Source organism: Carcharodon carcharias, chromosome 2, assembly GCF_017639515.1.
Source record: "Carcharodon carcharias isolate sCarCar2 chromosome 2, sCarCar2.pri, whole genome shotgun sequence".
In the NCBI taxonomy this organism is placed as follows: domain Eukaryota; kingdom Metazoa; phylum Chordata; class Chondrichthyes; order Lamniformes; family Lamnidae; genus Carcharodon; species Carcharodon carcharias.
In genome coordinates this window covers 118,440,497-118,461,821 of record NC_054468.1, presented here as the reverse complement: position 1 = coordinate 118,461,821, position 21,325 = coordinate 118,440,497, and the positions used below count along the sequence as shown (strand labels likewise).

The window sequence follows — 21,325 nt, the reverse complement described above, 5'->3', positions numbered from 1 at the left end:
TTGTAAAGATGTACCGTCGCAACCTGGTCTCGTTGCAACGGCAGAGCAAAGAGCGGCTCGGCCGTCAGGATCTTCATTTCTGGCAGGTCTTTCTTCTCCTCAAACACCTTCAGGAGTTTGACGCAAGCTGCCACTTGCTTGAACGTCACATCAAAAAATCCAGCGCTGGGGAAGTCCTGTAAGCAGTAGATCTCCGCAGCCTTGAAACCACACAGCTTGAATAGGATCCTCTTGGTGAAGAAGGTCCGATCCATAACTGTTTCTTCCTCGCTGCCCTTCATCAGACCCAGGGCACCTAATCTTTGGCCACCTGATGCAGAAGGAGGGGTGGTGACAGTGGCCAGAGGCCTTCTGCTGGGCATCATCCAGAGGCCAGTAACACTTTTGATTACATCTGACAAGCTTAAATTCACTTTCTTTTAATTTATGAGAGAAAAAAGCCAGTGAAAGTGGAGGGGGCGAGGGCTTCATCTCATTCAGCAGTCCTTTTGGGCCCAACTGCATGGCCAATGGGATGGAGGCGCGCAGGCGCATTGCCGGGCCCGGCTGGCGCCGTGACGTTTCCATGGGAAACGCGCGTCGCTCGACGCCGTGACGTTACGCAGGCGGTACATCAGGGCGGGTCGAGTCCGGCGACGGTATTGATTTTCTTTTGGGGAGGGTGAACCGATTGGACAATTCCCACGTCGATCCGGCCCGGAACCGCCCAATCAGTTGTTGAGGGGTAAGTGGGCGGGGCGGGGACGTCGTGTTTCTTCTTGAGCCTCGGCGGGCCCCGTAAAGCGTTTTGCCAGCTGATTTGTCGATACGCCTCAGCCGGGCCGAGCCGGGCTGGGGCAAAGGGGATGCTGATGATGCAGGAACCCGGGCGGCGAGGCCGTTGATCGAGAGAGAGAGAGAGAGGAGTTTCCCAAATGCGCTGGGCCGCTCGGGCCGTACCGGGAGCCGACCGTAAACACACACGCGGAGAAGAGCGGAGCGTGAGGAACCATGGCCTCGGTGAAGGTGGCGGTGAGACTGAGACCCATGAACCTGAGGTAAGCGTCCGGCAGAAACTGGCCACAGAGCACCGGGCTCCCGCGAAATCCAGGACGGGCCCCTGCCACCTTGGCCAGAAGCTTCCAGATCCTCCAAGCAGCTCCAGTGTCACCTCTGGCAGCAAGACCCGGGGCGAGGGGGAGGGGCAAAGTTTATTCAAAACAGGGCAGGAAAAAAACAACCAAAACCATCAAATCCACTGGATCTCAATAGCAAAGAATGACATGTCTGGAATATTCTTGCTCCACGGTGACCCTGGTCTGTGTCTTACTGTGGGGTTCACTTTCTTCTCTCTTCAAGATGCTCCTTAAAACCAATCAAGCTTTCCATCGCTTGTCCTAATGTCTCCTCTCCTGACTAGTTGTCAAACGAATCACTCCTCCGAGGAGGTGCCTTGGGATTTTTTTCTGACCTTGAAGGCGCTGTGCAAATTTGTGTTGTTTCCCCTCCCTTTCCGTCGCGCTCTTTTCTCTCCCCTCCTTTAAGATGATCCTTAAAACCTACCTCTTTGACCAAACGCTTGATGATTTGCTCAAAGGAGCTCCAGTGCAGCGCTGAGGGAATGCTGCACTGTCTTTCAGATGAGAGATCAAACGGAAACCCCATCTGCCCTCTCGAGTGGATGTAAAAGATCCCATGGCACCATTTCGAAGAAGGACAGGGGAGTTATCTTCGGCGTCCAGGCCAATATTTATCCCCCAATCCACATTGTAAAAAAATCAGATGATCTGGCTATTATCAAATAGCCGCAGGAGCTTGCTGTGCACATATTATCTGTTGTATTTCCTATGTTACAAAGACTAAAAAAACTTCAAAAAAGTACTTCATTGGCTGCAAAGCAGTTTGGGACATCCTGTGCTTGTGAAAGGTGCTAATTAAATACAAGTTATTTTTAAAACTCTTTATGTGGCTTGGCATCAAATAGTGATTGATGCTGCTGTAAAGTGCCTTGGGATGTCTGACTACGTTATAGGTACTATATAAATGCAAGTTGTTCCCTCCCTGGAACTCGGCCTTTCTTTCTCTCTCGCCTCCTTTTAAGATGTTTCTTAAAACCTACTCTAACCTTTAATCAAGGTTTTGGCCACCTGTCCTAACATCCTTTTGCATGGCCCAATGTCAAATCTTGTTAATCGTCCTGCGAACTACTTTTTCTACATTAAAGGCGGAAGTTGTTGTTGAATAAAAGGGGGCTAGATGTTCGTAGAATTTCAACGTGTTGTTTGGAGAAGTTTGTTTTTTGTTTTGAGCACCAGCTGATCTGAAAGGCGCAAAGCCGCAATTTCACTTAGAAACCTCCTGTGGATGAATTCGTACTTCATGAGTGTAAAGCTCTTATCACTTCACGCCTATGGCAAACATGGTGTGTAAATCAGGTGACCTGGCTCTGAAGTGAAGTGCAATGAGTCTACCTCCTTTAAGTCTACCTCATTCAGCGCTGTTTGTTTGTCAGGAGGCTAGATTGAGCTTGAATGTACTTTTTAAATTAGAAGCAAAGTAAATATTTACTTCAGATCAAATGGAGGTATGTTGTAGTGATTTATTGGATGCAGGTGGTCAGTCTGAAAATGATTGAAACAAGGCTTTTCTGAGCTTTTAGTGAAAGCTCGCCAAAGTTGCAAATGCTGGATATGATCATAAACGCAATCTTTTTATAATATGACAATAGCTGTTTATTATATCGTAACATTTGCATCTATTTCTGTGTTATTGTCTTCAAGTGGTGTGCAATGATGCCAAATGCCAAGTTTCATAACCCTGAGTAGAGCACTGAGCTAATGACTCCCATATATGCTCGCTGTGCTTCTCATAGTGGATGATAATTTTTTCATCTTTTCAGGCCTTTTGATCTGAAGTCCTCTGAAAATGAACACTGGAAGCAAAGAGCAGCTGTAACTGGTTTAATCATATTACCAATATGAATTTGACACATATCGGTTTAGATTGCTGTAGACCCAGTAGAGGTGTTATGCTACTGACAATGCTCTCTACCTTGGATGCCAAAAGATTTTCTGGATAAAAGCACAAGGTTTGCACTACAGTTCTGCCTGGTTATTTTAAGGGAAGACAGCATTTGCATTTAATGTAATTTATTATCATTTCAGTCACCACCTTAAATTGCATGATTTGATTTATGGTTCTGATACATAAAACAGCATCATAATGGAATAGCTCAAGACGCAAGCAAGCGTTATTCGAAGTTGGGATTGTATCAATATCCACTGATCTCTGTGAAGACCATAAAGTGAAGTGACATGGATGCCAAAATCCAGCTCGGTAGAGTCTGGTTAAACAATAATCTTAGAATTGGAGCTAGGTAGTTCAGGGGTGATGTCAGGCAGCATTTTTTTGCACAAAGGGTAGTTGAAATCTGGAACCCCCCCCCCCAATCCCCTGGTTGAGGGCTGGGAGGCCAGTATTTTTTTTATTCATTCATGGGATCTGGGCATCACAGACTAGGCCAGTATTTATTGCCCATCCCTAATTCCCCTTGGGAATGTGGTGGTGAGCTGCCTTCTTGAACCGCTGCTGGGGGTGTCCATGTGGTGTAGGAGCACCCACAGTGCTGTTAGGAAGGGTGTTGCAGGATTCTGAGCCAGCGACAGTGGAGGAACGTCAATATATTTCCAAGTCAGGACGGTGTGTGGCTTGGAGGGGAACTTCCAGGTGGTGGTGTTCCCATGTGTCTGCTCCCCTTAACCTTCTAGATAGTAGTGGTCGTGGGTTTGGAAGTGTAGCCTAAGGAGCCTTGGTAAGTTCCTGCAGTGCATTACAAATTTAAAACTTGAGGTTGGTAGATTTTTGTTGGCCCGGAATACCATATATACTTGTGTAAAAGTCGATTTTGTTTAAAAGTCGACCCTATGTTTCTTAGCCTGAAAAACCCGTAGCTTCTCTTCTACCTCGTGCAAAAGTCGATCCTGCTTTTTGGGGATCAGAGGCAAAAAATTTCAGAAGCATAGTATAGTCTCTACAATCACATCAATAACCTTGATTCATTATTCATTAGAACGTAACTCCTCCAGTTTATACTTGTCAATTAAGGCAGGAAGAATGTAGGTTGCTTTTGATTTTAGGGAGGAAGAAACTAATAGATCGGAGATGAGTAGTGAACAGTGCACGTAGAAACAGGATGCAGGGATGAACTTCCAGACCAAACTTTAAATAAATGAACCCCTGGGATTTTTGTCCTTCCTTGGGAGGGGAGCCTCAGGTCTTGCCAGTCGGGCCCTCGTGAATGCTGACCTGCACCAAGGCCCAGGCCAAGGGCTGGGAGCTGTCAGTGTGACTTTTTCCAATGGCAGGGCCCTTCCCTTACCTTCCCCTGGCTCCCGAGCAGCATTGAAACCACAGGCCCATCCAGTGCTGCTGCTTCCTCTCCTGGGGTATGGGACAGTGGGGGTGGGCAAGCTCCTTAATAAAAATACAGAGAGGCGAACAATAACAGCTGGTGTGGGCGCCACCTGCCCTATTACCTTGTGGATGCTTTTGAGAGCCATGTTCGGTGTGCTGGGTGGATGTGTTTGATTTGTAAGTAAGCCCTTCGAAAACATTACCCGTATAAAAGTTGACCCCCTAACTTTCGACATTTTTATGAGTATATAGTGTTTTATGGATTATGGAGCCAGGGTGGGTGGTTAGAGTTGTGATAGAGATCAGTCATGATTTAATTGAATAGCAGAACAAATGTGAGGGGCTGAATGGCTGCCTCCTGTTCCTATATAAGAGCAAGACTTTTCTTCCCAGCGGAAATTATACGGTCTGTTGATGTTATTGTTCCACTATCCAAAAAGTAGGAAAGAAATGGGAAGTTTCTTGCCAATTCATGAACTGAAATACAATGACAAGAGTTTCTGTTCGACCCCTGGGTTACACTATATCACCAAATGTTGGACCTAAAGTCACTCCAGTTGACAGAGGTTGAGAGCTAGCTTACAAGCCTGGTCTTTGTTGCACAGCATGAGAGAAGCAGGATGCTTGAAGACTTAGAAACACAACAGGGAGCTGGCTAACTGACTAATGATACAATTTTTGTTACCAGTGTTTCACAAGGATCTGTAAATTCACTAAAGCAGGAAACTGCAGATGCTAGAGATCTAAAATAAAAACTGAAAATGCTGGATATAGTCAGCAGGTCCAGACCTATTGAGGAGCTGCATTTTCTGTTTTTTTTATTACTATAAATATAGTTTCTGGGCAGCTCTTAACTGAACCCTTACACTCAATATTAAAGTTGTATGTTTTTGTTGTGCAGTGCCCATTATCTTGTGCAAAGTCAGGTTAAGCCTATGAATTTTACCAAAGTCTCCCATAACCTGAGTAAAATAGTTCAAAATTAATTGATAAATTAGAAACCTGCAGCCGTAAGTGTAAGCATTCATCCTGTAGTTCAGTTGAATAACAAGTTGAGTGTATTTCAAGAGTATTTTGATCCCTTGCTGATGTGTTGATAAAATAGTTCAATGATGTAATGACAATGTCCTATTCTACATAATCATGTGTTTATATCACATCCTGTTGCAAGGGATTGTCGTACCTTGTTGTTATTGGAAGGGAGTAGTTCAGCTGAGGCTATAAACTATTTGAAATTTGAACTTGCAGTTTTGGTGTCTTGTGAACCAGGGATCAAATTACACCCAATCAAGACAAATATCATGACACTGCTTAAAATGCATTATTGTGTGTTTTCATTCTGCCTTTGCTAACTTTGTGGACTGTCAAAAATAAGTGTAAGCTTTTACTTTTGCCACATGGGCATTTCACTGACTCGTAGTAAATGATTTAGAAAATTTAGCCTGTTGTGTAGAATTCTGTGATTGGGAAAACTGCAGGGATAGTGATTGAGCTACTTGTCTGACATCCAGGACTGGGTGAGCACAAATTTCCTCCAGCTAAATATTGGGAAGACTGAAGACAATGGGTTTGCTTCTGCCACAGACTTTGTCCCTCTTTCTGGAAACTGTCCGAGCCTGATTCAGACTGTTTGCAACCCTGGTGTCATTTGACTCTGAGATGAGCTTCTGCCAACGCTCATCATCACTAAGACCGCCCATTTCCATCTCTCCAACATCATTTGATTCTGCCCCTGCCTCAGCTCATCTGCTGCAGAGACTCCTATCCATACTTTTGTTATTTCTAGACTTGACTATTATAAAGCACCAATTCCCATTCACCCCTGTGCTCACTGACCTGTGTCACACCTGGTTAAGCAACGCCTCTTAATGCTCGTTCTTGTTTTCAAATCCCTCCATGGCGTCGTACTTCCCTATCCTTATTATCTCCTCCAGTCACACAACCCTCTGAGATCTCTGCGCTCCTCTAATTCTGACCTCTTGAGCATCTCAATTTTAGTTGCTCCGTCATTGCCTTCAGCTGCCTTGGCCTTAAGTTCTGGAGTTCCTTCCTAAACCTCTCTGCCTCTTTCCATCTGTCTCCTTTAAGACACTGCATAAAACCGACCTCTTGGACCAAACCTTTGGCCATCTGTTCTAATATTTTCTTATGTGACTTGGTGTCATCTTTTGTTTGATAACACTCCTGTGAAGTCCCCTGAGATGTTTTACTATGTTAAAGGAGTCATATAAATGCAAGTTGTTGTAGCAATGTTATTTTCTTGCACCTTGGTGAATTTTGAAGCAAACAGAACGAAATGTTTCCCTGGTTTTGTCCCATTATGAAATTGTGTACCAGACTGATTTATAAACAGTTAAATAGGAAAATAGTGACAAAAAAATAATCAAAGGCAAGAACACCTCATTCAGTTTATTGAAACTCATTCCTAACTTTCTCAGCTTGGAATCCAAAAGATTTGAGCATCTCCCCTGTTTTTCCCTTCACTGTCCTGTGTGACCAATTATTTCAACATTTATCGCTGTGTAAAAGTAGTTCTTCCAGATTTGTGCTTTAAATTTACTTTCCTGTCAATTTGTATCCTCTTGTTCTACATTCCTGAAGCAGTTTCTGAGTTTACCTTGTGTATTTCATTCACTAGTTGTACACTTTAGAGAGATCTGCCCTTAATCTCTAAATCTCTAAGCTGTACAACATGAGGTTTTGTCATCTTTTCTCATGGCTTATCTTCGTTCTTGATCAATTTGTATTCTGTGCTCAGCTTGTATTTTTGGAGCAATGTGTTTGGAACTGAATACAATATTACCAAGTGTGGTACAGCCAAACCTTAAAACCTCCTAAAACTTTAATATAACTTCTGGAGATTGGTATTTCATTATTAATGCTAGATTATAGCAACTTTCTTTGCTGCCTCACTACATTGTTTACACACTGAAAGTAGCACGTTCACTGTTGTTACCCTCAGCTGCTTTTTCCAGTCCCTTGTGCTGATTGAGTTTCATTCATTGCATATTTATGATGCATATCTTATTTAATTTAAGTGCAATTTACATTTATCAGTGTTGGCTTGTTTTGGGTTGGTAGGTGGTAAACTAAATCCTTACAAGGACAGGAGGAGGCCATTTGGCCCATTGAGTCCCTGGAGCTCTTCAAGAAAAAAATATCTATCCCACTTGTCCTCTCTTTCCCCTGAAAATCTTTCCATTCATGTGCTTATTTAATTCTCTTTTGAAAGCCACGATTGAATCTGCCTTCGCCACCATCTAAGACCCTTGTGTTGTCTTTGATTCTTTTGCCAATTGCTTTAAACTTATGTCCTCTGGTTCTCCATCCTTCTGCCTATGGGAACGATTTCTCTCTCTACTCTGTCTAGACCCCTCATGGTTTTGAATGCCTCTATCAAATCTCTCAATCTTCTCTGAGAATAGCCGAAGCTTTGCCAATCTATCCACGTAACTGAAGTTCCTCTTCTTGGCACCATTATTGTGAATCTTTTCTGCATTCACATCCTTCCTTCTGCATTCACATCCTTCCTACAGTGAGCAGAACAGGACACAATACTCAAGTTGAGGCCAAACCAGTGTTTTGTACAGATTTAACATAACTTCCTTGCTTTCATACTCTAAGTCTTTATTTAGAGCCCAGTATCCTGGGTTCCTGTATAATTGCTTTCCCAACCTGCTCTGTCGCCTTCAATCACCTGTGCTTATAAACACTTAAATCTTTATGTTCCTTCACCCCCTTTAGAATTGTGTCCTTTATTTTATATTGCCTTTATTATTTAGCTTCATTCTTTATTCAAAGTACTTTTTCTGTTTTAGTATCGTCAACAAATTTGAAAGTTGCTGTTGGTTCAATTTAAAGCAAGAAATTGAGTTAATGTTTCAGGTCGATGACCTTTCATCAGAACTGCAGATGTAGGTAGGAAGAGACTGGACAAGGAGAGAAAACAACTGAGTCAAGATAGGATGATAAAAACAAAAAAACTGCAGATGCTGGAAATCCAAAACAAAAACAGAATTACCTGGAAAAACTCAGCAGGTCTGGCAGCATCGGCGGAGAAGAAAAGAGTTGACGTTTCGAGTCCTCATGACCCTTCAACAGAACTTGAGTTCGAGTCCAAGAAAGAGTTGAAATATAAGCTGGTTTAAGGTGTGTGTGTGTGTGTGTGTGTGTGTGTGTGTGTGTGTGTGTGTGTGTGTGTGTGTGTGTGTGTGTGTGTGTGTGTGTGTGTGTGTGTGTGTGTGTGTGTGTGTGTGTGTGTGTGTGTGTGTGTGTGTGTGTGTGGTGGGGGGGGGTGGCGGGGGGCAGAGAGAGAGAGAGAAGTGGAGGGGGTTGGTGTGGTTGTAGGGACAAACAAGCAGTGATAGAAGCAGATCATCAAAAGATGTCACCAACAATAGAACAAAAGAACACATAGGTGTTAAAGTTGGTGATATTATCTAAACGAATGTGCTAATTAAGAATGGATGGTAGGGCACTCAGGGTATAGCTGTAGTGGGGATGGGGAGAGCATAAAAGATTTAAAAATATTTAAAAATAATGGAAATAGGTGGGAAAAGAAAAATCTATATAATTTATTGGAAAAAAACGAAAGGAAGGGGGAAACAGAAAGGGGGTGGGGATGGAGGAGGGAGCTCAAGACCTAAAGTTGTTGAATTCAATATTTAGTCCGGAAGGCTGTAAAGTGCCTAGTCGGAAGATGAGGTGTTGTTCCTCCAGTTTGCGTTGGGCTTCACTGGAACAATGCAGCAAGCCAAGGACAGACATGTGGGCAAGAGAGCAGGGTGGAGTGTTAAAATGGCAAGCGACAGGGAGGTTTGGGTCATTCTTGCGGATAGACCGCAGGTGTTCTGCAAAGCGGTCGCCCAGTTTATGTTTGGTCTCTCCAATGTAGAGGAGACCACATTGGGAGCAACGAATGCAGTAGACTAAGTTGGGGGAAATGCAAGTGAAATGCTGCTTCACTTGAAAGGAGTGTTTGGGCCCTTGGACGGTGAGGAGAGAGGAAGTGAAGGGGCAGGTGTTGCATCTTTTGCGTGGGCATGGGGTGGTGCCATAGGAGGGAGTTGAGGAGTAGGGGGTGATGGAGCAGTCGACCAGGGTGTCCCGGAGGGAGCGATCCCTACGGAATGCCGATGGGGGGGTGAAGGGAAGATGTGTTTGGTGGTGGCATCATGCTGGAGTTGGCGGAAATGGCGGAGGATGATCCTTTGAATGCGGAGGCTGGTGGGGTGATAAGTGAGGACGAGGGGGACCCTATCATGTTTCTGGGAGGGAGGAGAAGGCGTGAGGGCGGATGCGCGGGAGATGGGCCGGACACAGTTGAGGGCCCTGTCAACAACCGTGGGTGGAAAACCTTGGTTAAGGAAGAAGGAGGACATGTCAGAGGAACTGTTTTTGAAGGTAGCATCATCGGAACAGATGCGACGGAGGCGAAGGAACTGAGAGAATGGGATGGAGTCCTTACAGGAAGTGGGGTGTGAGCAGCTGTAGTCGAGGCAGCTGTGGGAGTCGGTGGGTTTGTAATGGATATTGGTGGACAGTCTATCGCCAGAGATTGAGACAGAGAGGTCAAGGAAGGGAAGGGAATTGTCAGAGATGGACCACGTGAAAATGATGGAGGGGTGGAGATTGGAAGCAAAATTAATAAATTTTTCCAAGTCCCAACGAGAGCATGAAGCAGCACCGAAGTAATCATCGATGTACCGGAGAAAGAGTTGTGGAAGGGGGCCGGAGTAGGACTGGAACAAGGAATGTTCCACATACCCCATAAAGAGACAGGCATAGCTGGGGCCCATGCGGGTACCCGTAGCCACACCTTTTATTTGGAGGAAGTGAGAGGAGATAATATCACCAACTTTAACACCTATGTGTTCTTTTGTTCTATTGTTGGTGACATCTTTTGATGATCTGCTTCTATCACTGCTTGTTTGTCCCTACAACCACACCAACCCCCTCCACTTCTATCTCTCCCCCCCCCCCCCCCACACACACACACACACACACACACACACACACACACACACACACACCTTAAACCAGCTTATATTTCAACTCTTTCTTGGACTCGAACTCAAGTTCTGTCGAAGGGTCATGAGGACTCGAAACGTCAACTCTTTTCTTCTCCGCCGATGCTGCCAGACCTGCTGAGTTTTTCCAGGTAATTCTGTCCAGATAGGATGAATTAAGTTCAGTGGGGCAGGAACAGGCTGAAAAATGAGTTGAGCAAGGCTTGTTTATTGATTTTGGGAAGGAGGTAGAAGTGGGCTGTTCAGGGTTGGGGGACTGAGGTTGAAGGCTGTGGGGGGGAAGATCTCCAGAGGAGATGAGATTAGTGACAGTCCTGGATACAATGGCTTGATGTTTGGTAATGGGGTCATGGTCCAGGGGAAGGTAGGAGGAAGTGTCAGGGAGTTGACGTGTGATCTCTGCAAAGAAGGGATCAGTATGCCAGACAACAACAGCACCACCCTTGTCAGTGGGTTTGATGACGATGTTAGGGTTGGACCTGAGTGAGAGAAGTGGCAGCAATTTCAGAGGAAGATTGGTTAGAGTGAGTAGAGTGGAGAAATTGAGATGGCTGATGCCATGCCAGCAGTTCGCAATGAAAAGATCTAGAGATGTAATGAGGGAGGGGCCCAGGTGAAAGGAGAATGTTAGACACAGGTGACAGGATCCATTTGGTGCTGGAGAGACTCCTGGCCAAAGAATTGGATGCAGAGGCGACAAGAAGCGTTCATCGTTTTAATAAGCTCGTAATTCATTGAGGCGGGGAAGTAAGGGGATGAAACTAAGGCCTTTGTTAAGGATGGAGCATTCAGAGTCAGAGAGAGGAGGGTCAGAAAATATTGTGAATACATGGCAAGGGGTGAGACTTGAGGAAGAGAAGGAGTCAGAAGGAAGGAAAGGGAGGAGCTGAAGAGGTGTTGATATTCATGAGTTGGTGAAGCTTGCGATCCTTCACACCTGAAAGGAAGATAGAGTTTTTTGTTAAAGTGCTCCATGAGGCGAAGGATGAAATGAAGCTGTAAACCAGGACAGCTTTGAGATGGGTTGAATCGGTGTTGCTTAAGGGAGAGATTGAGTATTCATGTGGCTGCCTGATCTACTGAGCGTTTCCAGCGTTTTTGTTTTTATTTCAGATTTCCCGCTTCTGCAGTGTGTTTGGAAATAGAGATAGTTTAAGTAAGTTATATTTGTATTTGGGGGTGTTAGGAATAAGGTATATCTTTAAGTTTAAGTTTTAGCTTTAAGCTAAGTTTAATTTGTATTTCTGTATTTGTATGTTAAGAAATAAGTTGAGTTTTAGTTGCAATTTACAAGATGCCTGCATTTTAATGAAGGCATTTAAAACAAACAAGTTGGAAAAAATACTGTGCTGTTGCCTTGCAACAGGAGGCCCCACAGAAACAGATAAGTAGTTTCATTTCAGTTGAAGCCAGGATTTCAGAGAGGTCAGATAGCAAGTCCCAAATTAAAGTTGAAGCCAGCTGCAAGGAGAAGCTGGACACAGGAGAAGAAACTGCAGGGGCAGGTCCCAGAAACTAAAGAAGTCCCAAAATCCAGGAGAGTGGAACAGGAAAGGTCCCAAGATTACACTGTATAGACAAAGGACAAGGACAGAAATCTGGAAAAGGTCCTGTTCTATGGAAGTGAAAGTAAGGAGCAGAGAGGAAGGTTTCAAGCTTAAAGGGAGAAAGCTGCAAGACACAGATTTAAAGCAGCATAGAAGCCGGAAAATCCAAGGGGACAGCTGAAGGTCTGTAACTCTTTACTATGGGCATGACCTTCTTTTGCGCCGTAATAATCCTGTAATTCTGTGAAGCAGTGGTGTCCTGTCGGCATGGCTGAGTAAATGGAAGAGAGTGTGTGGTAGGAGGTCTGAATGCACGTGGCAATCTAGGGGAGAGGATATGCGGAAGAAGAGTTTGAAACCTTGGAGGTGGACCCTTGTGGAAGGCGTCTGAGAGAAAGTGTTGTTTGGGAGAAGATTCCAGAGCGAGTTTTTGAGAGTGGAGATTGGAAACCCTGTGTGTGAAAGGCAGAGTTCAGTGAGACCAGCTGGCCCACGGTGTGACAAGCGTCTTGCGGGGGAGTTGATCAGGGACCTATAGCATCTGTTTGGGTTGGCATCTGTCACTTGGTTTCAGAGAGTGGTGCCTGACCACAGGTTGCCTGTTGGTTTACCTGGACTGCGTACTTTACTGTGACCGTTAAGAGTATAAGATAACTTGTGTAACTTGTGTTGTCCTTCCAAACCTGTATTTATCTATAAAGATATAGTTGTGAGTGAAGGAGTATTCTTATATAGTTTTTTTCTTATTTAATAAATGTTTTATTCTTTTGTTAAAGGTTCGTCAGCTGACTCCTGTGACTCTGTTCAGTAGCCACTCTCCACGTATCTAAACAAAAAATAAAACTTAATGTCTATCCAGCTGGGTTTCACTCTGGGATACGACTTGTCCAGTAGTAATATCAGCTCAGATCATAATAAGTGGAGGTTTTTTGTCGGAAGCTAGAAATTGTTCATTTGGGGCAAAAAAAACAATTTGCCTTGTATTTGAGTTATGATTTGATTTCCTCCGGTCCTGGCAAGAGATTCTCACCTACATTCATCCCTTTGCTATAAAGAAAATGGCAGACTATAGCAATGGGTGATGGGGGTATGGATTGCATTGTGGTGGAAGTAGAATGGCTAACAGTTTGGGTCTAGACCCTTCATTAATACAGTTCTAGCGTTTGGGTGGATTGGGGGAGGTGTTGACATGTTTTTTTGGGATTGCCAGATTTTATGTATGTTCCCAACATTTCTGTTTCATTTCAGACCCTCCACATCTACATTTTTTTTCTCAGTTTACCTCTTTTCTTTTTTCTTAAGATGGCTTTCTCTTGTCTATTCACCTTTTTAGCTATTTGCACCTTTTCTTGACTTTTCAATGTCTCCCATTTATGCCATCTAACAGTTTTTTTAAATTAAGCATTTTACAAGTCACTTAGCTATTAACATTCTATCATTGGAGTGGCACTTTGACAATATCTTACAGCTCAGATTTGAGATTCATTTTCTTTGTCATAGATATTTTTGCTATCATGGCAGCATTTTACCAAGGCTGGTGATTATATTTCCTGAAACTATAATCTGTTTCTGACAGGAGATACTTCTTTAAGTTCTGGGACCAGCAGCTGAACAGAAACTGACAACAATCAGGATCAGATTGGATAGGTGGATAAAGGAAAAGGTGTTGAAAGGATATGGCACCAAAGTGAGTAAATGTGATTGCAGGATAAATGCAGCCAATGGACTGAAGAAAGGTGGATGGATAAAAACAAAAAACTGCAGATGCTGGAAATCCAAAACAAAAACAGAAATACCTGAAAAAACTCAGCAGGTCTGGCAGCATCAGCGGAGAAGAACAAAGTTGACATTTCGAGTCCTCATGACCCTTCAACAGAACTAAGTAAAAATAGGAGAGGGGTGAAATATAAGCTGGTTTAAGGTGGGGGGAGAAGCTTGGGGGCGGGGGGGGGGGGAGGGTGTAATTGTAACAAGGCAAGAGAGAGATTTGAAAATCCTGACGAAGAGTAGAACAAAACTTCTTCAAGGTAGGCATTTCTTGAAGAGAAGTGGCAGTCAATTAAACACAGAGATAAAAACAAAGAACTGCTGATGCTGGAAATCCAAAACAAAGATATTGGAAGCAGAGAAAGAAACGCTCTGGATATGGGAAGAGAGCAAGGCAGTAGGATTTGTTTTGAATTGATCTAGCAACGAGCAATACAGAAACAATTACGATATATTCCTCATAACTGATATTTAATCATAGAATCTTACAGTATGGAGGGCCATTGTGCCTATGCTGGCTCCTTGAAAGAGCTATGATATTAGTCCAATTTTGGGGATTAAATTTTACAACTCTTGTTTTTTGAAAAGCATAAATCAGTGGCCTTGAACATTGATTCAGGATTTTTGTATCGAATTTTTGTCCCGTAGATTTGCTGGCATTAAAAAAAAACTTTATATGCACTGAATGAGTTTTACTACACTGCTTACTCTGTAATGAATAACCTAGAACTATGTCTCGTCACATACCCCAAAACACTTCCCTGAGCCGTCTTATAACTGTGTTATCGGTAATCTGCATATAGCTTTTAGGCATTTCTGGGCTTTTTTTAAATGCATGTCGGCTTTGCACTATGCATCTCTCTGTAGTAAAGTACCACTTTCGTTGCTGAGTGATTGAAATTTTATCCATACTACTGCTCTGGGTATAACTGTCTTTCATATGATGGTCAAGGCTACTGATTACAATTTCAAATCATAGAAAAATCATTCCTGGAATATTAATAGAAATCCCACGTAATACCCACTGAATATGACCTTTCCAGTCACTGAAGCAGTGGCCCTGTACATAATACAATTTTTTTAAAACTGATTTGAAATTCTACACGCTAAGTTTGCGTAGTCTTGCTTTGTAAGAAAACTGCAGTTAAAGTGCAAATGTGGCCTGAATCCTGAGCCAGAACTCAACCTGTCACTGAAGTGAAGCAGAAAAGAGAATCTTGATGTCCATTTTACATTACATAAATTTAATGATGCGGAGCCAAAGCTTGTATTTTAAAAACATCTTTAGATTGCCAGGCTCATACAAGCAGTAACACTAAAGTTTGCTTAGGCAAAGTGCCAAATGAGCTCCTTAACACATATCTTTAAGTGTGATTCAAGCACAGAACACATTATCAGTTTAGCAAATGTCGTTTTGTTTTAAAGAACTGTTTTTATTGCCCCCATCCCAATTGTTTGCAATTTTTGTGATTGCACTATTGAAAGTGATCATTTGGGTGAGGAAAATCTGAATACCTCCCAGTGAAGAAACAAGCTGTGATTTATTTCGGAAATACTTCTGTAAGAATGTAGGAACCAATACATGGTGACTTGTCAGAGATTTTCTATGTTATTTATCTTCCCCAAAGCATAGTTCCATATTTTCCTGTTCACATGAGAAATGAAATACTTTGAGTTTTTTCTATAATTCTTGTACAATTTCCGCTGTCATCTGCACTTGCTATTAATGATGAATGAGGCAAGTCGCTAAAGGTCATCATTTAGGGTGGCAGCGGAAGATCATCCAGCAGAAATTCCAATGTTAAATTAACATAATCACACTTTGCCCTTTTACATCCCTATCTTCCACGGGCTGTAGGAATACAACCTAACCTGCCTGGTTTACCCAAATATAACTAATGTGAAAACTCCTAGGAAGGTTTTAATGCTGTCAACAGTTCATATAGGATTTTTAGGATTACTTTCAGAAATATGTGATTTGTTCATAAACTGCTTCACATTACTGCTTGTATTCCTTTGGCTATACTGGCAGAGTAAAGTAGCTTGTTGCAGAGTGTGCATGGTATAAATTTAGCTACGAACATTGTACGAGCTTTGATACAGTTTTTTGTGAGTTTCATAATGAGTTTGAGATTGGCACAGTGCTTTTGGTAAACCTGGAGTAAACTGATGTTTGAACATAGCTTCCAGCAGCTGGGTAGAGATTCTAGTTCCTCGGTGGACATCACACGGATGACCTGGATGGTTTCTAATGCATATTTTCTGCTCGTGTTGCCAGGAAATAGATTAAATGTTGCAGAATTTTACCCAAAAGGATATAGTGATTTAAGATTTAGGGACTGTAACTTCCTCAAACTGAGAACCACAACACACAGGTGCAGGCATCTTTGTGAAGTATCATGTGAATGCCAGCTGGGCGTGTGCAAGTTTCAGCAGAAGCTAATGAGGATCGCTTCAATAACAAAACACCTAGAGGCTGAGATTTTTTAAAATCCTACATTTCTAAAAGGAAACTCCTTTTTAACCAACTCTTTTGAATTCTTGAAGTAGCGCAAAGGGACATTAAAATGAGGCTCAGTCTGCCTCCTCTGGATATAAAAGGTCCAGTGGCACTACTTTGAAGGAGGGGAGGAGTGTTCTCCTTGGTGTCCTGGCCAATATTTACCCTTGCATCACTGAAGATGATTATCTGGTCGTTATCTCCCTTGTCAGAGCTGGCTGTCACATTTTCTAATGTAGCAGTGACTAGACTTCAAAATTGCTTCATTAGGATGTCCTGGAGTTGTGAAAGGTATTATAGAAATGTAAAATCTTCAATTGTATGGGATGACTGGAGAGTCAGTCCAAGGTGTTGGAATTGTGCTGGCAGGTACTTATAAATTTAAAAGCAAAATACTGTGGATGCTGGAAATCTGAAACAAAAACAGAAAATGCTGGAAAAACTCAGCAGGTCTAACAGCATCTGTGGAGAGAGAAACAGTTAACGTTTCGAGTCCGTATGACTTCTTCAGAGCTAAAGAGAAGTAAAAATTATTTTTACTTCTCTTTAGCTCTGAAGAAGAGTCATACGGACTTTTAAATTTACTTGTATTGTATAGTGTTACCTCCCGGAGTATGAGGCTGAAGCAGTCATGCCATTTCCCACCCATTCAGCCAGCTTACTCCCAAACTAGCTTCCAGGTGGATAGATCGAGCTGAAGGTGACTCAAAGTCATTGACTAAGTGGTTTTGCATAATGTTTCTACATCTAAAATTAATCTTTTGCACTGAACTTATATAAAAAAACGAAACAAGGACATACCTCCGTAGATCCACTACTGGCCACCTTGAAGAGCCAGGTGGGTTTGAGTGATAGCTAAGGTCAGAGTCACTGAAGAGAGGCCTGTTTGTTTCCATAGTTTTGTAGCATTTTAGTTCTTTGTCTGTCACAGACCTTGATCAAATGGTTAACACTTTGCAATAGGATTTTGAAACATTTCTAAATTGGGATTGAAAACAATCGTTGCTTTTGCCTTTGTAGCACTGTGAGTGTAGTGCCGTGTTTTAAGATTTAAAGCATCGGTATAATAATATGGCTGATACATTAATGTTGTTTATTAAAGATAATTGAAGGGGTTTGTTAAATGCTAGTTATCTTTGTTGTTGTCTGCATATATTAGCATCATATATGATATACATATAAATGTAGTAGTTAAACAAATTCCTTACTGGTATCATTTTAGGTGGTTTTTGATAACCTCTTATTTTTATGTAGCTCGATGAGTACGGATAATTTGCTGTTAACAGGATTAGTAGAGCTGTCGTGACTGTATCTATTAGTGTCCTTTTACCTCCTCTTTCACTCCCCACCTAAGCTCTAGATTTTGGGAATGAAGCCAGATAGATTGAGAAGTCATGATGATTTTTTTTAAAAATCACAGGCTTGGATGTGATGCAAACACAATGCAAGCATGCATTGTGACTATTGGAATTAGTGGGAAAATGGAGGATGAAACAGAATCGGCTTAGTAAATATAAAAGGCCTAATGCGCAGAAACATGGGCCTGAATTTTTCGGGGAGCACATCCCCTCTGACTCAGAGTGCTCTGTAGCCATTTCACACTCGTATGAGCAGTAAGTGGCTGCAGGCGGGACTCCCGCCCTTCACCCGGGAGGAAGTCACATCTTAGAGAGCTGCTGGCCAATCTGATGGGCCAACAGCTCTCCAGTCCTGGCAGTGACAATGCTGCAGTGGTCAGAAAAAGAAATGAAGGAGGACGTCGGAGCCTATGTCTGGTCACTGGAGGCCCAGGTAAGTTCAAGGGGTACCAGGGCGGGGAGCATTGGAGCTGCCGCCGCCGCGCCCCCCCCCCCCCCCCCCAACCAACCACCCCACACTCCCCACCTGAGGCGTAACTCTGTTCTTTTTCGGGTTTCTCGAATTTTCTGGTCAGCCTAAACATTGAGGCTAGGAAACTGCCCTTAAGTGGCCAACAATTGGCTACTTAAGGGACTCAATTGGGGCATCTCATCTGAGGTGTTGCCTGCATAAAATTGTTGTGTGGTCGGGGCTGGCAGGAACCCAGAAGGAACCCTGTCCCTTCAATTTTGTACTCATTCCCCCTTCCCCACCGCCTAAAAATCCGCCAGTGGGGCAGCGTAAAATTCTGGACCTGATGTGTTCCACGGGGGTTGGGGGGGGTTGTGGTGTGTGTGTGAGGGAGAAAGGAGGATTTACTACTGTATTCCAAAAGGTGCAAAAATAGCCAAATAACAATTGCCATGTCAAATTTTCTCTACCTTTTTAATATATTCATTCATCAGATGTGGGTATTACTGGCTAGGCCAGCATTTGTTGCCCATCCCTAATTGCCCCTGAGAAGGTGGTGGTGAACTGCCTTCTTGAACTGCTGCAACCCATGTGGTATGGGTACACCTAGGGAGGGAGTTCCAGGATTTTAACCCAGCAACAGTGAAGGAACGGTGATATATTTCCAAGTCAGGATGGTGAGTGGCTCGGAGTGGAACTTGCAGCGGTGGTGTTTCCATGTATCTGTTGCACTTTTCCTTCTAGGTGATAGAGGTCCTGGGATTGGAAGGTGCTGTTCCTGCTGTGCATCTTGTAGATGGTACACTGTTGCCATTATGGTGGGAGTAAATGTTTATTGTGGTGGATGGGGTGCCAGTCAAGTGGGCTGCTTTGCCCTGAATGGTGTCAAGTTTCTCGAGTGTTGCTGGAGCTGCTCTCATCCAGGCAAGCGGATATTATTAATAATCTTGTTTTATTTCTCTCATTTTAACAAAAATGATAGCATGAAACTTTGTAGAAAGAAAGTAGTTGCTGTAAAATTGGCATAGAGTAGAATGTATTAATAATTATTTGTTCACTTCTTGAAATATGTATAAATAAAACTGATAGAATTGCTGATTTGCTACAACCTACTACATGACAAGTTCTTTTAATGTAATTTTATTAATGAATAAATATCTTTATTTCTGTGCAGAGAAAAGGATTTGGATGCCAAGTACATCATACACATGGACGGAAACAAAACAACAATCACAAACTTAAAGGTATAGCTCTTCAAAATAGTATCAGCACCCTTTTAGTACACAATAGTATAGGGAACAGTCCATTTAATATTTTTCAGTATATTTTAGAGACCTGCTTTTAACTTGTTGGAGTGGTTCAGTAACTTGACAAATGTATCTGGAAAATGCAAAGATCTACTGTGGAATTGCAACTTAGCATTTGCAAATTGGCCACTTCATCTATAGACAAATGCCTGTTGTTTATTAAGAACCCTAATAATCTTGCCTCCATTTCTGTGGAAGCCTGATTCTGTATCATTTCCACTTAAAGGCAATTTTCTGTCATTTCACAGCCCCACACTCCATTTTCTTCATTGTAAATGGTGATCTGATATCATCGGTCTTTTTAACTAACTAATAATGTATGCCCTACCTCTTAAGCTTTTAAACCTGTTCATTTTTGTATTTTGCCGCTGTAAAATGCGACCAACTTTTACAAACACAACCCTTATTTTTAAAGGGCAAAGAAATGCTAGAGAAAATGGTTTTTGTGCATTGTTCTACCCCTACAGGGGATGGGTGTGTGTAGGGAAATGATAATTACTTAAAGGTAAATATCCATTTTTGTGCATGGTCCATTGACGAGAATGAGCTGTATGTCTCTTGTTTAAAGCAAGCTAGCGCTTTGTACCAGTGAGGAGATGGGTCCAGTACTAGTTGAGTCTGCCCTGGGAACTCTGATTACCAGATCGGCTTGTGACTCATTGCCAGTTATGCTAAAAATATAGCATAAAAAAAGCATAATAGTCACTTCGAAACAACTGAGGAAAAGCTTATCATCCTCTTTCATCAAAATTTACTTGCCACTTTGTTTTATTACATGCAGTTGGTGAAAATTATTCTTCATATTTACAGGGATACAGGGATTTTTTTTAGAATATGTTAAGTGTTAAAACAGTGCAAAGAAAAATCTTATGAGAAAAGCCACCCCATTCACAGCTATGAGGAAAGTTTGGATAGGCTGGGATTGTTCTCCATGAAACATAGGGGGCTGAGGGGGGATTTGATTGAAACGTACAAAATTGTGAAGGGCCTGGATAGAGTGGACGGGAAGGGCCTATTTACTTTAGCAGAGAGGTTAGTGACTATGGAGCACACATTTGAAGTGATTGGTAGAAAGATTAGAGGAGATGAGAAAAACCATATTCACCCAGAGGGTTGTGGGAGTCTGGAACTCACTGCCTGAAAAGGTAGTAGAGACAGAAACCGTCAACTCATTTAAAAAGTGTCTAGATATGCACCTCAAGTGCCTTAACCTGCAGGACTACGGACCAAATGCTGGAAAGAGGGATTAGGCTGGGTGGCTTGTTTTTTGACAACGCAGAGACAATGGGCCAAGTGGCCTCTTTCTATGCTGTAAATTTTCTATGATTCTAAGTACAACTTAGTAGCAGTTTACATTTAATATTCTTCAAACCAAACAATCTAGTGCAAATCCTGGACAAAGAATGTGCTAAAATTGGACTAACTTGGAAATTTCTACCAAGGAACCAGTACACTGCTGTATCATAAGGTTTCAAAATACTTGACAGCAGAAAATCTTGAGATGAACTATTCTTGCTCAAAGGTAAGGGACTGGCAGCTGTTGGAAAAGCAAAAAAGTGACAAACTGCCTTGCTCTGGGGATCTCTCTTGCAGTGGTTTCTCGTTGTCAGCCTGTCTGGGGAGATAATAAGCAAGAATGTGGGCTTTATAAGGGGAAGGATGATGCAAACTTCTGCTTTTTTAACATCTTTTAATTAATAATGAAAGCCTTTGGAATGGACTGAGTGTGAGACCTGGAATACAGTGTATGTCAACTCCATGTTTTTTATATATATATATAAGCCCTCACAGGTGGTCAGTGCAGTTATGAAGTTCACCTGCAGGTACACCATGTAACTACCATTTGATCCCAAAGAGGATCTTAATTCTCTTTCTCTCACATACTCTCTCCCCTTCTCCAGGCTGTCTCTTTCCCTCACAAACCCTGACCCAGGGAGGGTGATTTCTAGACAACTGACCATCATGAGTTTGACA

At 42.6% G+C, this 21,325-nt stretch overlaps 1 protein-coding gene across 5 annotated transcripts in view; it reads left to right on the top strand.

Moving 5' to 3' along the window:
* The first annotated feature begins 775 nt into the window (after positions 1-775).
* The window catches only part of kif16ba (kinesin family member 16Ba), a 146,947-nt gene continuing 126,397 nt past the window's right edge, over positions 776-21,325 (top strand). For 3 of the 5 annotated variants that reach the window (XR_005946343.1, XM_041215291.1, XM_041215272.1), the window contains exons 1-2: positions 776-1,037; positions 19,219-19,288. Coding sequence is in view for 4 of the 5 variants with exons in the window: in XM_041215291.1 (XP_041071225.1) it covers positions 991-1,037; positions 19,219-19,288 (117 nt within the window). In the remaining variant the exon portion in view is untranslated. Of the gene's footprint in view, positions 1,038-13,544; positions 13,656-19,218; positions 19,289-20,758; positions 20,874-21,325 lie in introns of those variants that run through there. The other 2 variants (XM_041215282.1, XM_041215300.1) reach the window with 2 other exon arrangements.